Source organism: Aotus nancymaae, unplaced genomic scaffold (assembly GCF_030222135.1).
Source record: "Aotus nancymaae isolate 86718 unplaced genomic scaffold, 86718_ANA_hifiasm-v0.15.2.pri h1tg000059l, whole genome shotgun sequence".
NCBI lineage: Eukaryota > Metazoa > Chordata > Mammalia > Primates > Aotidae > Aotus > Aotus nancymaae.
Genome location: NW_026988473.1, coordinates 32,761,892 through 32,780,270, shown reverse-complemented (window position 1 = coordinate 32,780,270; position 18,379 = coordinate 32,761,892). Strand labels below are relative to the sequence as shown.

Below are 18,379 nucleotides of genomic sequence, written 5' to 3'. Positions count from 1 at the left end.
TTTTTAAATCCACTATCAAAACAGCAGATGAAAAAGAGACAAATGTACAGTAAATAACCTGGGCTAACAATAAGTTATTTTCAATAGAACAAAAAGGACAAAAGCCAAAGATATTCATTACCATTCCCAGGATAAGAGAGGAGGGCAGTGCCGCCTTCACCAGATGCGCTGTCTTTAGGCCTGACAATACACATCTCCCCAAGGGAAATGTGGAGAGAAAGTCAAACTTGCAACTCGATGCAAAGTGATTTGGCTTCCATTAAAACATCTCTCAGTAAAAGGCTATTCAGGTTTAAAGATTCCACACTCATTTTCTCCCAGAAAATGAGATCCTTGTATAAAACAGCAGACATGGAATTAGAGCTTCTGGAAATCACTCTAATCCCAGTTATCTCATCTTAACTTCCTTAAATGCTAATCAGGAAAAAGATGAGATGGCTTGGTGAACATATCATCTTAAAATTGTTGCTTCGTTTTGAGTACCCATAAACACAAAGCTCAACATCATTCTTAGGACACTGAAAAAATATAAATATATATTATAAAATAAATAAAAGTTTTTGTTTTTTTTTTTAGAGAAAACTCATACTGATCTGGACTTCCTAGAAAGTATCTGAGATGAACTATCTAAACCAGACTACTTACAATCCCTGTGAACTTGAGAAGATACATTTAACCCCTCAGTTTGACACCTTTGAATGAAAATTAGAAAATCAGAATATCTATTTCTTACCTCTCTAAATTTTTATAAGAATTAAATATATGGAACATGATTAAAACAAAGTCTACTTCCAGTATTTTCCCAAGTGTGTTATCCAGAAAATAAATACTGTGGAATGGTTATTAAAATTAAAATAGTTTCTTATCAAAAAGTTGGGAAATTCTGGGTAAACAAAGTTATACAGTTATCTTAAGAGCTTTACAGTGTTAATGGGCATTGTGAATCCTGGAAAAAGGAGTGTAACATGCTACATTTCCCAAACATACTTGACAACAGACACACTGGTGTTTGGTTGGGCATTGAAGTTTGGAAAATGCTGTGCAAGACGGGGTCAGTGTTCTTCTGCCTTTCCTCTTCACTCTTATAATAGCATGTACAATTCTTCTTTATAGCACTTATCACAATATTTACATGTCATTCTTTTCATTAGGTTTGAATTTCATGAGAGCAAGGACTATGGATTCAGAAATGTTTTAATCCCCAGTGTTTAGTGCATTGTGGGTAATACATCTTTTTAGTCCATACGATTTCTAGTAACCTCAGATTCAATTCAGTTGATAGGCAGACTAAATAAACTTGGTGGAGTTTTGCTTGTTTGTTTGAGCTGTGTGAAAACAAAGAGGGTGGTTTAAAATGACTCCAATATATTTTAGCCTTGTAGAGCCATGCTTAAAAAGTAAGTCTAGGCATGGTGGCTCATGCCTATGATCACAGCACTTTGGGCAGCCAAAGTAGAAGGAATAGCGCTTGAGCTCAGGGGTTCAAGACTAGCCTGGGCAACATAGTGAGACCCTGTCTCTACAAAAAAAAATTACAATTAGCTGGGTGTGGTGATGCTCATGTATAGTTCCAGCTACTCAGGGGGTTAAGATGGGAAGATCACTTGAGCCCAGGGTTCAAGGCTGCAGTGTGAGCTATGATCATGCCATTGCACTTCAGCTTGGTCAGTAATAGTGAGACCCTGTGTCCCCGCCCCCGCCGCCGAAAAAAAGAAAGGTGCTCCATGAAAACTAGGCACAGAAGAAAACAATAGAAAAAAAACAAAAATGCATTCTTAAAATGCCCAAATACAAGTTGTATAGAACTCAGGTGGCAAGCGAAATAGAAAATAATCTTCTGGCTAGGTGGTTTAAATACAACCTGGAAGGTTTAGATTGATGAAATTTGGTCCCTTAAAATTCTTAGCATCAGTTACTAAATAGGGTAAACACTAACTTTTTTTAAAAAAGATTTTTCATACTTATGTTGTTCTAAGTCTTTATACTTTTAAAACCTAAGTACTACGTTGTAAATTTGAGAATGTTCTATTAATTTATACATTAGAAAAATTTTATACTTCATTTTGGGTACTGAAATCTTTTAGTCCAATACCTAACTTGAATAAGCATTACTCAGATACTTCAGGGATTTTCAGTAGCCCTTTATCTTACCCACTCTCCATTAGTCCAGGCTGAAAGTAGAATCAGCTTGGCAGAACCTTTAAATTAACATATCAAAACCCCTTCCTACCTATTGCATATTACAACTAAGAAGAGTAAATAACTGTGTTATGCCATTCATAAAATGACTACTTTATGCCAAGTATGCAGTAAATGCTCTGAACATTTTTTAACATGATTTTCCCAATAATCCTGTAAGAAGTGTTATTATTTCATCCTATAATGGAGAAACTCAGAAGTAAAATGTTTTACTCCACATAAATAGCCATAAAAAAATGAATGATCTGAAAATTGAACTTAGAGCCCTTTTTCTGAAAGTCAGTGACATTTTCATTACACAATGTTTTGTAATAGAAGTATTGTCATTTCTTATGCTTTTTCATAGGAGTGATTAAAATGTATATACATAAACATAGTGCTTGCAGGTAACATGACCATGACTTAGGTGAAGACAACTATTAAACTTTAATAACAGATGTATAAAATATTAATGGGAATACTATGTTCCCTGGATGCCTTGCTTCAATATTATGATAATTAAATTTTACTCCAGTAAATTTACACATTTACTATAATTCTAATCAAAATTTTTATTTTTATATACTATGATTCTAAATTTAATTTGGAGTAATAAATACATTAGAATACCCAAGATAATTTTGAAAAGAAGGATAATCGTGCACTGGGGGGAAGACAATGATGGGGAGAAAGTTGCCCCACATGATAGCAAAACTTACTGGAAAAAAATTTAATAATCAATAATTAAAATAATCTGACATTTGCAAAGAAAAATAGAATAAATTCATCAATGGAACACAATTGAGAATCCAGAAGCAGATTAATCTGTATATAGAAATGTGGTATATGATCAAGAGAGTACTTCAAATGAGTAGGACGAGAATGTACTGTTTAATAAATAGGATAGTTGACTGTCTCATTTAAAAAAAAATAGATTCCAACCTCATATACTAAAAAACAACTTTAGTGTTTATTAAATATTTAAATGTAAGAAATAAAACCAGAAATACATCAAAAAATAGAGTTGACTATATCTATAATCTTATAGTGGGAAAAGCCTTCCTAAATTTAATAAAACCTAAAACTACCTAAAAAACAAAATCTGTATAAAATTTTTATTTTTTGTATGGCAGAAACTCTACAAAATTAAAAGGCATTCACAGTTCAGGAAAAAAAAATGTTCAACTATATAAATAGTTTACAAAGTGTTAATATCCTTATTTTATAAACAGTTCTTCCAAATCAATAAAGCAAAGACCAACATCATATCAAGAAAATGGACAAAGGATTCGTTCAAGCAATTTCTGACTGGAATCAAATGACTATTAGATTTAAAAAGATGTCCAACCCTACTAATTACCAAAGAAATGAAAAAACAGCAGTAAGCTAAGATTTACCTACTATCAAACTAGTCAGGGTTAAAGAGTGATACTTTCTAGTACTGGTAAGGATGTGAGGAGATGGACTTGCTCATATACTATTGATGGAAGTAAATTGGTATAATCTATTTAGAGAGCATATTTAGAAATATTGATCCAAATTTAAGTGGGCATAAATACCCTTTGACCTAACAACTCCAATTCTACAGACATACAAGATTCACATACAGTTGGAAATATTTTTCCCAGACTGTGACTATCATTTTACTTTGTAGAGTTTTTCTGGGATGGAGAATTTTAAAATGTGCAGTTCACATGTTTACTGCAACGTTTTTTGTGATGGAAAAAATAAAAACCATCCTAAATGTTCCTACTGTGGTGACAATGTGAGCTCCCCCAGAGACCACTTCTATCTTATTTACCATTGTATTTCCAGTTGGCTGGTACTTGATACTAAAAACATTTGTTAAATGAACAAATGAATTATAATGCATTTCTACAACTGAAATTATTTTTTAAGGATAAGTTAACTAAGTTGTAGATTATTTTTCAGATGATTCTCATAAATATATGTATATATATATATGCACATATACATTTTTTTTTTCACACGGGTGTATGAAGAAAAAAGGAAGCATACCTCTCGGTTGCCCCTCAAGACAGAATTTAAAGACTAGTGACATTAACTATTGACTGCATATACAAATGATAATACTTCCTTTGACTTTTTCTTTTTTTAACAATGACTGTTAATAACTTGAAAGTATAAATGTAATCAGTCTTTCAATCCACCAACTCTTCTTGGTGCAATGGTTTCACAGTAGTGAGTACAGTCTCTATTTTTCCTGAGTCTATATTCTAATGGAGGGAGACAGATGATAAACAAATAAAATATTTGTTTTTGATAAGGTGTTATGAAGAAAATTAAACCAAGGTAAGGGGACTAGTGACATGGTGCTGTTTTTCATAAGCATAGCTAGAGACTGCCTTTTGAATTATGTGATGTTTGAAAAGATACTTGAATGAAGTAGAGAGTAAGTATGAGGGCAGATCTTTTTTTTGAGATGGAGTTTCACTCTTGTTGCCCAGGCTGGAATGCAATGATGTGATCTCAGCTCACTGCAACCTCTGCCTCCCAGGTTCAAGTGATTCTCCTGCCTCAGCCTCCTGAGTAGTTGGCATTACAGGCGCCCCCCCAACCACCACACCCAGCTAATCTTTGTATTTTTAGTAGAGACGGGGTTTCACCATGTTGGCCAAGCTGGTCTTGAGCTCCTGACCTTAGGTGATCCACCCACCTCAGCCTCCTGAAGTGCTGGGATTACAGAAGTGAGCCACCATGCCCAGCCCAAAGGCAGATCTTCTAAGTACAGGTCAAAGGACTTAGGCAGGACCATGCCAAGGTTTAATTAAGAGCAAGGTCAGGGGATGTAGGAGGTGCTGACATGATTAATTTTTGTATTTAAAAGGATCAGTCTGGTGGATGTGTGGAAAAGATGATGATGGCTTGGACTAGGGTCCTAGTGGTAGAGCTCGTAAGAAATGGTGGGGTTCTGGATATATCCCAGATATCGAGCCATCAGAATTTGCTGATGTGAGACAAGGAAAACAGAAAGGATATTAAACTGTCAAGAGTCTTAAAATATACCACCATCAACAAACCTGATCTAGAATGTGAGAATGGAGTGCCTCTAATAAGGCAGAACTGTTTAACAATTTTCTTTCACAGCTAAGGTCAATCCCTTATGTCATGAATTTTCCCAGCATTACTATGAGAGAGGTAAGTGCCAAATAATGTTTCAAAATTGTATTGAAATTAGAACTTGTTCCCATACTGGTTTTAGTACACACTCACTTTTAAAAGTGTATTTAAAATGACAACATCTTGCCATTAAATGTACATTAGCCTTTAATTTCCTTTTGTAGTCAGTTTTACTAACAAATTTTTCTATTTTAAAGTATAAGGAGGAAAACAGTTCTGCTATTTTGAAGAAATGAGAAAATTTGTGGTTTAGGATTTTATAGATGTTAAGTAAAAAAAAGTTTACATAACATCTTAATATTGTACATTAATCTTTGGGGAGAAAACTTGAACTTAAATCACTGAAGATCTTGAGGACTTTTTAAAGTATAATTTTATAAATTATATTTTATATATTTTATATAATTTTTTAAGCATTCATTTTTCAAATATAAAAACAACTGTAAAAGGCTACCTTTCACAGTTTCTCATGTCTTATTTTATTCTCCAAAAGCAATATGCAAAAATAAAGTCTACCTTGAACATTTCCCCTACTTCAGATAATAAAGGCTTCCAATCTTGGAGTTTCTGAGGTTAAAATTATTTGCAGGTGCTTTGTTGCATGTGCAAATAATTGATTAGTTAAGGATGTTCTCAATCATTATCAGGTATAATTAAGTGCGTGCAATCAGTTGTATTGAAACAATGAAATCGCTGGCAAATTTGATAGTTCACTTGCCCTAACAAAATCATACTTTGGTTCCCACAATCACATTTAGCCAAAAAGTAGCATAGAGGACTGGACCTATATCATGACATTTCAAAAGTCTTTTCATAATGTTTCCTGTGACTAAAATTATGATGCTGCTCATTTAGTCACTTATTGATATGACTGAATATTATGCTCTTTATAGACTCACCCTGTCAGGTTCATGAGTATACCAAATGTCATGTTGAGGTCCAAATGGAGTGGGTGGATGAGCAGAAAACACTCGGGGTCGTAGGCAGGTGAAAGATGATTTTATTTAGCAGCAGCTCTCATCAACAGCTTTCTTATGATAGCTCTCTACACTGTTTGCTTTTATTTTAGCTGTTTGCTCAGGCTCTGTGGCTCCCCACATGCCTGCAGTTTCATGGTCGACTGTCCCTTGGCTTCAGGGTCAGCAGCTTAACTCTTTCTCTCTCTGGGCACGAGCGAGCTGAGCTGTGTCCTGGCTCCCGTCTGTCCGTCTACAAAGACAGACAACTCCGACTTTCTTTTTCTCTGGACACCTGCGCCTGCACAGTGTCAGCAGAGTAATTATACCTTTTACAGACAATAGTAGCATGGAGCCAAGTGATGGCCTTCCCATGTTACGGCTACATGGCTGTGATAACAAGTGGCGTTATATGCCTGTGCTCTGAACTCACTGAGTCATGCAGGTTGTAAACATCCTACCTCAGCCTATCTTTGACCAAATCACAGCCATGTTCCTTAAACTCCACCCTGTAGGCCAAGGGAGACATAGGTCTTGGATACACAGGTTATACACATAAGCTTTGGGTACATAGGCTCAATAGACACACAGGCTTTATACATAAGTTTCAGGCACATAGATTTGATGTACAGGATTGGCACACAGGCCTTACACACCCAATGATGTGAATGAAACTGTGCTAATGACCCTGGATTTTATCCATTCATTCACTTATTTATTTTTTCATTTATTATCTATTCAGTATCTTTTCAAGAAACATTTATTGAGTGTTTTCAAAAGTAGTTTTTAATCTTGGCTGCATGTCAGAATCCTCTGTGAAGCTTTTTAAAACTGGTGATTCCTGAGTAATAAACCCCTGAAACTGATTCAGTAGGTCTGAAGTGGAACCAGGCATTTTTGTCAAAAGCAGCACAGGTGACTGTGATGTACAGTCAGAATTAAGAATCACAAGCTTCTCTGTCAAGTACTAGGGATATAAGAGGGAACATGAAATAGTTCCTGTTCACGAAGAGATCAGAGTCAAGTGAGTGAGACAGACAAGTAAACTAGTAATTACAGCAGAGTATAAGTGCTATACTAGGGGTAAGCACACCTCTTCCCATATATATTGGTACTATGTTAACTAGTTCCTTTGATGGACTATAACACACAAAAAGGAGATTTTTCTCTCATCATCAAACCTAATGACACAAATTGTGATTTTTCATCTTACCTACTCTATTCCTTGAATTACTCTATTCAAATGAATTAGCCATACTAGACTCTGGTGAAACTCAGGAGATGAAAAAGCAGAAAGATCAGTTTCTATTTCTAATAACAGTATATGGGAGATGTAAAGGAGGTGAAGAAGAATTGCAAAACAGTGAGCTCCTCAAGGTCAGGGACCATTTTTCTGTCTTATTAATATTTTTCTCCCTGTGGCATAATTCAGAGTCCAGCATATGAGTAGGCATTGAATCTGTTAGTTTTTTAAATCTTGTTTTCCTGATGAAATTAGGAGCCAGCTGTTCTTACCTAGTTTGTGCATACCTAAGATAACTCTGTTCCTTGCTCTCTGAGCAGTGACTGTCACTAGAAAACCTATTTTTGCTTCCTCTGAGGCACAGGACATTTATTGTCTTTAAACTTGATAATTCAAAGATCTTTCCTATTCCTGCGTGGTTGATTTTTTTCTTATCCATGTGTCCCATTGCCAGTTGATGTTTTGTTCTTATTACTTCAATTTCCATTATTGCATGCCATTCTATTTTATTATTATTATTATTGTTTGAGATGGAGTCTCTCTCTGTTGCTCAGGCTGGAGTGCAATGGTGCAGTCATGGCTCACTGCAGTCTTGACCTCCCCAGACTCAGATGATCCTCTCGCCTCAACCTCTGGAGTAGCTGGGACCATAAGCATGCGCTACCATGCGTGGCTAAATTTGTAGTTTTTTTCTTTCTTTCTTTCTTTGTAGAGACAGGGTTTCCCATGTTGCTCGGGTTGGTCTTAAACTCCTGGGCTCAAGAGATCTGCCTGCCTCAGCCTCCCAAAGTGCTGGGACTACAAGCATGAGCCATTGTGCCCAGCATCACATGCTATTTTATATTCTTTTGTTTCTGTTTAATTTCATTTTACACAATCTGCTTTGAAAAAATTACAGACATAAGGTACCAGTATAAAGGAAAGATAGCCCTGGAAGTTTAACCTATCTAAAATAAGGAAAGATATAGCCTTTGATCCCCCAGAAAAGTACCAGAAAGCTCCACAAAACACATTGCTCATTACAGACCTCTTGTCATCTCTTGGTCCCTAACAATGGGACTTAACGAGGTTGAGAGGACCACATCTAGAAATCTCTTCCAGGAAATCCATCAGACGTAATCCACATCAGAATTCTCCAAACAAGAATAAAAAGGCCCCAGAAGGAAAGCTTCATAGATTAAGTTCCCCTTTTATCTTTAAGACCATCTACTCCCATATATAGCTGAAAACTCTTAATGTCCATTCTCCATGACTTTGTGACATTGGCAAGGCCAAATTGATCTTACAAAGAAAACCTTGTCTGATTGCAGTGGTTGTAATTTGTCACTGCAGATTCATATATACTGGGGGATATACTTAATGTGAATATGATTTATATAAACTTGAAATTCTATAATACAGAATACTAATAAAATCTCACTTTGGGTGAATGCTTTGAAATGAAAATTGATTTTGTCAAATGAAAGGAATTAGGAATCTCATAGTTTCACAGCTAGCTAACTAAATGAATTATAAATTATGTCCATCCTTCTGCCACAGGAAGGTGCTATTTTAGCTAGTAAGCCAAAATGTCTAACAAACTTTAATGTCAAATTAACCAATGCTGTTGTTTATATTAGAACTTCCATGATTTCACACATTATTTTGTTATTTTTTGTTTTTGTTATGAAATATTCCATTTTCATTAATTTAAAAAAAATTCACTGACAATATTATGCAAACATTTATTAAGCTTTCTGCCTTTCTATTATTTTATAAATTAAGAAGTTCTGCATTAAAATGTCAAGAAAGTTAAGCAGTTATCATGTTGAACCATACCTTTAATTTCTGCAAAATATTAGAAATAATGCTAAGAAAAAAATTTTTTTAAACCATAAAAGCAGAAATATGCTACAGTACTTATTGACTTGTGCTCCATGAATGTTTACTTCCTATTTTATATGAAAATATATATACATTAAAATGTATTTTATATTACATTTCTTCTTTGAGAAAATTCATTTTGAATTATGCAAAATTTGAATCATGCAAAATCTTCAAGAATGCAACCTTTCTGACGCTTCCTCTAAATCCAGGCTTCAAAATATAAATAGTTGCATGTTTGTTCAGATTCTTAGAATACTCTGAAACACGTTTCCCAGTGACCCAAACTCTTTATCTGGAAAATGAAGGAATTGAATAGCAAATGGTAAGAAGCTGACCTTCCTCTTCAGTTTTGATGTTAACATCATGTTTCTGAGAGACCTGGTTGTTGGAAGATAAAACCCCTGGTGTCTAACATTCTTTAGACTTTTGGCAAAGTAATTTTTGTAGAGGAAAGAGAGAACCACCACACTGATATAGTTTACTTTAAACCACCACGTTCTCAGTTCTCTGGTATATGTAAGATATTATTTCTCTTCTTCTCTGATCTAGTTCCCAAAGAAGATTAATCTGCTGTGTCTGAACTTTACTACTAGGTTTTTAGATTACTGAAATGTGAACTAAGGTGCCAGCCTTGTATAATTAACTTTTCTTTAAGAAACATAGTAAGGAGATTCAAATGCCAAGATTGCAGTTATTTTCTGAGATCTTCATTGAGAACAAACCTGTACTAGAAACACTACTTCTCTATGGGATAATACTCTTCAGGAACATGGTTCTAAATAAAAAAAAAATTTGTATAAATCCATTGGACATTACACTTTAATATCTTTGTATGCCAGTGGTTATAAACTTAAGGAAAATTATATTGGTTTATTTAAAAATTAGAAATTTTTGCTTATCTCAGTTATTAAAGTAGATGGGACATATATGTTTTGATATGCATGTTTTAAAATATGATATAAATAATATACATGTATTCTGCAGTTTACTTATTTTATATATGCCAGATACATGTTCCTTACTAGACATATGATTTGCAAATTGTTTCCCGTTCTCTGAGTTGTCTTTCATTTCTTGATGGCATTCTTTGAATGAGAAAGGTTTTTAATTTTGATGAAGTCCAATTTATCTATTTTTTTTCTTTTGTTGTTTACAATTTTGATGTCATATCTAAGAATCTTTTGCAAAATTCAAAGTCAGGAAGATTTAGCCCTATATTTTATTCTAAGAGTTTTATAGTTTGTATTTTTACAGTTAGGTCTTTGATCCATTTTGAGTTTGTTTTTGTATGTGATGTAAGAATCTAATTACATTCTTTTACATGTGGCTATTCAGTTGTCTCAGCATCATTTGTTCAAAAGACTTTTCCCAATTGAGCAGTCTTGGCACTCTTGTCGAAAATTAGTTGACTCTGTATGTATGGTTTTATTTCTCGACTCTCAATTACATTCTTTTGTTTTCTATGTCTTTTGCTATGCCAGTACCACACGGTCTTATCATTGCTTTGTAATAAGCTTTGAAATTCATAAATATAAGTCCTACTACTTTATTTTTTTTTCAAGATTATTTGGGCTGTTCTGGGTGCCTTGCAATTCTATATGAATTTTAAAATCAGCTTGTTAATTTGTACAAAGAACTCAGCTGGAATTCTGATAGGGATTACATTGAATCTTAGGTCAGTTTGGGTAGTATTGCCATCTTCTAATCATTGAACATACAGTAGTTTTCCATTTATATAAGTTTTTAATTTATTTCAAAAATGTTTTATAGCTATGACCTTATCACTTCATTCCCATCTGTCTATCCAAATGATCACCTGGCATCATTTTATTTTGGCATGAAGTATTTTCTTTCAGTTTCTTGAGTGTAGAACTGTTAGCAGTGGATTATCTCACTATTTTTTCTTTAAAACGTCTTTGAACCTTTATTTTTGGATAAATATCTTATTATACTTAGCCTTCTTAGTAAACAGAGTTCTCTTCTCAACACTGTTTATATTATTCCACTATCTTCTGGCCTCCATTGTGCTCATAAAAAATTAGCTGTTAATAATGTTTTTGTTCTTCTTATGTAATGAATTTTCTTTTCTGTTGGCATGATTTTTTTGTTATTGTTATCTTTGGTTATAGTAGTTTTATGATGTGCCTATGTGCAGCCTTTTTTGTTTACTGTATTTGTGGTTCATTGAGCATCTGAGTTAATGTTTTTCACCAAATTTGAGAAGGATTTTCTTATTATTTCTTTAAATATGTTTCCACCATTTCTCTTTCTGTGCTCATTGTTCAACTTCAGTTATCCTTATAAGTTACGGAAGGATTTTTTGCCACATAGTTTTAAACCTTAGAAGAATGCTTGGAAATGAGAAGGGGAAGTATGAATGAAATGCCACCACAATTTTCTAAGAAAACTTAGTTCACCAAATATACATACAACCACACAACTCTTTAGATTTACAGTGAAAAATATTAATGTTACCGGTCTTCTTTTTCTATCTTTACAAAATCCATTCCTAGGTGCATTTCCTCCCTCTGCCATTTATGCACGAAAAGACTTGCTACAGCGATCTACTCATATTGCCACCAGGACTTTCCAGGCTCTTCGCATATTTGTAAACAATGAGCTCAATGAACTCCACACAGGTCTGAAGACAGCTCAGAAGTTTCTGAGACCTGGTGGTCGTCTTGTTGCCCTCTCCTTCCATTCACTAGAGGATCGCATCGTCAAAAGATTTTTGCTTGGAATAAGCATGACAGAAAGGTTTAACCTAAGTGTTAGACAGCAAGTGATGAAAGCATCGCAATTGGGTTCAGATCATGAAAACATGGAAGTCTCTATGAGAAGAGCTCCTTTAATGTGGGAATTGATACACAAGAAGGTACTTAGTCCACAATCTGAGGATGTACAAGATAACCCCAGAGGGCGCTCAGCCAAGCTTAGAGCAGCTATCAAATTATAAGTTACCATCATCTTATTTTTCAAATTTTTTTTCTCACAATTTATCTAATCTTTACTCATGTTATGTTCCTGAATGTCTTGATAAAGGTTTAAGTGTGGGACAGTCTGAAAATTGATAGCATTTAGCGTTTTTTTTCCCTCAAAAAGAAACTGTAGGAAATATTAGCATGACAGAGAAAGTTCTACTCAGGGAGCAGCAGCATCTCAAAACTGGAAACGTGTTGCTCTTTGCATCATATTGGACACTTGAAATGCAATCCTTCCTCTGGCCAGGAAATTTTTTAAAAAAATAATACTATGTTGTGTTTATCTAAATATGTAAACTCAAGCTGTCAAAGATATATAATCATACCTGCATGTCCTAAATTTTGAATTTAGATATTCCAATTTGCAACAGTCTTTCTCTGGCTCAAATAATGATGATTATGGAATGAATTTTAATGTCGCTACTTGTGAATAATTATTATAGCTTTCTCAAATGTAGGCGTTTTACAAATTTGAAATTTTAAAATATTAGTTTAAATATGTATTATACTGCTAAAATTTCATTTTTCAAATTATAGTCTATTATTTTAAAGGGATTTTTCAGTATGATATGGGCCATTTTGTTCATATACTCCAAAGTAAAAATGTAAAATCCTTACAGAGAATTGTTTCACAGAATTTATATTTCGTGTCAATTGTATTTTAATAATAGCTCACAATGCCTTTAGTAAATAATAAAGTCTCTTATTAGAATCTTGTATTTTTCATTTGAGCTAATCAAAGTAATTCAGCCAAGTCTATTTGAAATAGAAAGCTATCTATTTAATATAATAAAATCAGTGCTCCCTTAATGTTGTTACAAAGATATGGTCACTGTAATAAATGTAAAAGTTTATTCAGGAAAAGAGTACTTGATAGAAGATTCTTTAACAAATTGATGAGATTGATTCATAATTCACATGTCCACTTCTTATATGTAATATGTACTTCTAATTTATTCAGTTATTCAGGCAAGTACTGAACTGGTTTAGAAAAGCAAAGGTGAGTACAATATACATTGCCCACAGTACATGTCCTATAGAGTTTAGTAGAGGAAAGTTACATTAGTTATAATCACAAAAGTCAATATAAAATGGACACTGTGGTAAATACTACAAACAAATCATAAATGGTACTGTAAGACCATTTAGTAAGTATTTCATCTGTTGTCAGAAACCAGGTATGAGAACATGATACTTGAATTGTGACCTGAAGGATGAGTTGGAGATAATTAGTCAAAGGGTACATGAGGTAAAGAAGGGGACATGTTGATTAACAGTACATATAAATAAATATTATCTTAAATAGTTAACCTTGAAATCATATTTATACTATTAATTTGCTCAGTAAACTTTTTTCAAATACAGAGAAAATATTCTCCATTATGATTACAAATTTTAAGTTGGTGAATCCAAGTGAATGAAGTGTCAGCATAACTGTATGGACAAAATAGATAAGAATTAAATACATGAATTTATCTCAGTCTTATTTTATCTACCTCGTAATATTTAACTTTAGTAACCAAGCTTGTTTACTACTTCTATTTTAAAGGCTTTATTTAAATCTGAATAATCCTACAAGGAAATCAGAATTAGAAAAAAAAAATCTGGAGAACAATATGCTTGAAATAGAAACAAGAGAATACACCTAGGTTAATTCCCTGAATCCTACTTGAACAATGTATAAATTTTGGGGGGAACGTAACACATATTTGTTAGTGAAACATATTCCTAAAAAATTCTTATTCCTGTATGTGATTGGAAAATGAAAGATCACATTTGTATATTTAACAATCATTCGCCTATTTCATAAGTCATTTTTTCATCCTGTATAGTATAGGACTTATTTTTTATGTCAAATAGAAACTGAATGCACTGGGTTGAACAGTGTTCCCCCAAGATTCATGTACTTCTTAGAGCCTCAGAATGTGACCTTATTTGGAAATAACTGTGACTGCGGTTGTAAGTAGCTAAGATGTCTTTATGCTGGAGCAGGGCAGACCCTTAATCCAATATGACTGGTGTTCCTCATAAGAGAAGATAGGGCAGGCATGGTGGCTAACTCCTGTAATCCCAGCACTTTGGGAGGCCAAGCCGGGTGAGTCACTTGAGGCCCAGGAGTTCAAGACCAGTCTTGCCAGCATGTTGAAAACCCATCTTTACTAAAAATACAGAAATTACTAGGCATGGTGGCTGTGTGCCTATAATCTCAGCTACCCAGGAGACTGGAATCCAGGAGGTTGAGGTTGCAGTGAGCCGAGATCGCTCCACTTCACTCCAGTCTGAGCAACAGAATGAGACTGTCTTAAACCAAAGAAACAAAAAGAGAGAGAGAGAGAGAGAGAGAGAGAAGATAGAGACACAGGAGAATGCCACATGGAGCTGGAGGCAGAGATTGGAGCGATACATCGTGGCAACCATCATAAGATAGGAAAATGTGTAGAATAGAATCTCTCTCAGAGTTCCAGCAGTTGCCAACCCTGCCAACATGATTTTGTACTTCAAGCCTCCAGAACAGTGAGAGAATATATTTCTGCAGTTTTAAGATACCCGGTTTGTGGTAATTTGTTATAGCAATCCTAAGAAACTAATACTCTGACAGAAAAAAACTCTTGGATAATATGCATGAGAAAAATTCTTCAATAAACACAAAATTGGTTTCAAAATGTTTTAGTGTAAAAATAGATTAACTTTGCTGTAATTAGGCTGTGTTTTATAGTCATTATTGCCTGCTTTTTAGTCTTTGTTGTAGGATGCATCATAAAATACATGAATGAGTTTTAAATGATTGACTTTGGAGAATGGTTTTGGGAAATTCATATAGTACACAGAAATAAAAGCTGATGTTACAAAGAATGTGCATCACTTTTCTAATAAAATATTTCTGAATCTCTGTCTTGACTGCCTTCTATGAATCATTTTAACATAGTATCAATGTCATTGTGTAGTACATCAGTTCTTAACAGTTTTTAGTTTATTACTTCAGAAATAAAATTTAATAACTACAGTTTTTAGATAATATCCCTATTTTTATTTATTTATTTTTAAAATGGTGTATTAGTTGCTATGTTCTTTCAGGTGTCTAGGGGTGTTCTTGAAAGACACTAATCATATCTGTATGTCTTTTCTATTTCATGTAGTATATGATATATGATTTGTGCTTAAATTCATTTATAGTGAACTATTTGTTGTGCTACAACCAGTAGTTTATAAGAGAATATAGTATGCCTAATTAGGTTTTTGGAATGAACTAGTATTTCTTAAAATTCACTTGCAAATATTTGAAAATTATATTTTCTATAGTCTTTGCAGAGTATTAGATATCAGAGGTTTTTAAAATTTTTGTTTCTAATTTTTGTTTTCAAATAAGCAGAGATAATAATGAGTCTGTACTGCAGGCTTTTAAAAAATATTATTACTTTCATTTGAAATCTCTTATTCAAAAACTATGAGACAGTTCTTAATGAGATTTAATGGCTTAAAAAGGAGAAAAATTCATTCAAGCATATATTAGAAGCTATTTAGGAAGAAATTTAAAAAAAATACCTTTCTCACTACTCTTCCTCTTTTTATATACCATCCCTTCTCCTTCTCTGTTCACATTGGTATGTGATTTTGAGGTGACATTAATTATCTCTGGAAAAAGAAATATTAGGTAATTTTGGCATATACCATGATAAACTAAGCCTTTCATGTTAAATCTTTTTAATAGATAAACACTAAGAATTGCTTCTAGTTAAAATTCCATATTATTAATTTTACTGCAACTATTTTTCTATTTGGTTTTCATAATTGCTTGGTATTCTAATTGATATTTTTTATGTAGCAGCATTCTATAACAGAAAAGGATAAGCATTTAAACAGAGAATTTTGTGAGGTGCTTGATATATATAAATTTGAAACCCTGATCAAAGATATATTTTTCTCATAACCACAATACCATATGTTTGATGTTGATTGAAGCACGGTTTGTAAAAATTAACACTATATTCTAAAGAGGCTGGGTTGCATAACAAACATAACTATTTTTATATTATTTTCTCAAATTTTATCTGTTTATAGCTACTATCTCCAAGTAATGTTTGGTAATACAGGATGATCTGTGTTGTGTGAATGCTAAGAGAAAGTTTATGTATAAATTATTTTCTTAAGTCTAGTTACAGCATGAATTTTTGAAAAAATTTAAAATGCAGTGACTTTTTGACCACTTCACTTCCTTCTCTTATAATCTGACCAAATTATTGGCAACAAAGTTAAAAGAAATTAATATTTTAATATGCAAAGCAGGATATTGTCTCTTTAGTAATGTCACTTTAAAACTGAACAAGTTTTCTACCATTAGCAGTTGTCCTATTAAATATATCATTGCTCAAATGTTGAATACAAAGCTGAAATCAAACAAGAGGACATGCTTCATTTCTGATTCTTGAATAACTACTGCTCATTAAACCCCGTCTTTATACTTTGACCAATAATACTTGCCTGCCTTGCACAGGTGAGGATTTGTATTATTAAACCATCAAATGATATGATTCCTCATAATTTTACAAGGAAAAGTATTATTATTCAAGTCATATAGGTGCTAAGAAGTTGAGGAGAAGACTGTATAGCATTGTGAATAACGTTATTGGCTGGTGACTCCGAAAACTGAGGGTTTGAATTCCGGTCTGCATATAATAGCTGAATATACAAACTTGGGCATCCTATTTAATCTATTGAATTCTCATTTGTTTCATTTTAAGATGTGAATATTATTGGTACTTTCTCAGGTTGCTGTGAATCAAATAGAAGATAAATTTTTAGGAACTGAAAGTATTAAGAATGAAATGAGATAATGCACTGCTATATTTTGGAGATGATTTATTTGACCCCTTCAAATATCATATTGAAATTTAACCTCCAGTGTTAGATGTGGGACCTAATAAAAAGATGTCGGGGTCATGAGAGAGAATCCTTCATAAATGGCTTGATGCCATCCCCATAGTAACCATTGTTTTTGCTGTATTAGTTCCCAGAGAGCTGGTTGTTAAAAAGAGCCTGGTGCCTTCCTCTTCTCTCTCACTTCCTCTCTTGCTGTGTGATTACACACCATCTCCCCTTTGCCTTTGGCCATAAGAGGATCCAGCCTGAAGCCCTCACCAGCAACTGATAGTGCCATGCTCTTGTACAGCCTACAAAACCATAAGCAAAATAAGCCTCTTTTCTTTATAAATTATCCAGCCTCAGGTATTCTTTGCAGAAATAAAAATGGACTGAGACTTGCATGTAAAGCAGTTAGCACAATTTGGGGCACATTGTAAATACTCAAGTGCTATTCTTTTCCTGGAAAATATTTACCAAAATGTAACTTAGATTTCTGGGCATTATGGTTAAGGATGTCTTTTTTTCTTTTCCTTTGGTCTTTTCCTTTGGTAGTTTTAAGTGCAGCCTCTGCATCACTAGCAGCAGTTGATAGAGTTATAGACTGTTTTATTATTTGGGGATTTCATTCCCATTTATTATTTATTAAACACTCACAATATTTGCTGCACCTTGACAGGGTATATAAAACACAGCCATTGCTCTTGTGGAGTTTCCATTTATAAGAAAAGATGGGATAAAAGGAACCAATTGCTGAAGTTATTTGGCATTCATTAAGGTAAGAGAAAGTATTTGTCCTCCTACACCTTCATATCAGTAAGTGGCCAACCTACAGAGTCTTTATAGTCAGATTCTCCAAAATACTTACTGAGGGGGAAAAGGAAATGAGAAATTTGTGAGATATTAGATGGAAGATTGTTGCAGGACTATGAAAAAGTTTTCTAATTCTGCACTTTAAAGCCAGTGAGAAGAGGACAATAAAAAGGTACAATAAAAGTGTGTGTTGCAGGTCCTAAAGGGAAAATAACTGGTGAAAGATAGGTGGACTCATGCACCTTAACATTTCAGCCAATGATAGACCCATGAAATTACAATGGTGGCCCCATGAAATTATAATGGGGCTGAAAAATTCCTATCACCTTGTGACATCTTAACCA

The 18,379-nt window shown here is 33.7% G+C and overlaps 1 protein-coding gene across 8 annotated transcripts in view; it reads left to right on the top strand.

Moving 5' to 3' along the window:
* Positions 1-18,379, top strand: part of METTL15 (methyltransferase 15, mitochondrial 12S rRNA N4-cytidine) — a 308,377-nt gene that overhangs the window by 185,291 nt on the left and 104,707 nt on the right. For 4 of the 8 annotated variants that reach the window (XR_010338340.1, XR_010338341.1, XR_010338342.1 and 1 more), the window contains exon 7: positions 17,902-18,000. Coding sequence is in view for 5 of the 8 variants with exons in the window: in XM_064365078.1 (XP_064221148.1) it covers positions 17,902-17,999 (98 nt within the window). In the remaining 3 variants the exon portion in view is untranslated. Of the gene's footprint in view, positions 1-11,897; positions 15,256-17,901; positions 18,001-18,379 lie in introns of those variants that run through there. The other 4 variants (XM_064365077.1, XM_012452251.3, XM_012452254.2 and 1 more) reach the window with 2 other exon arrangements.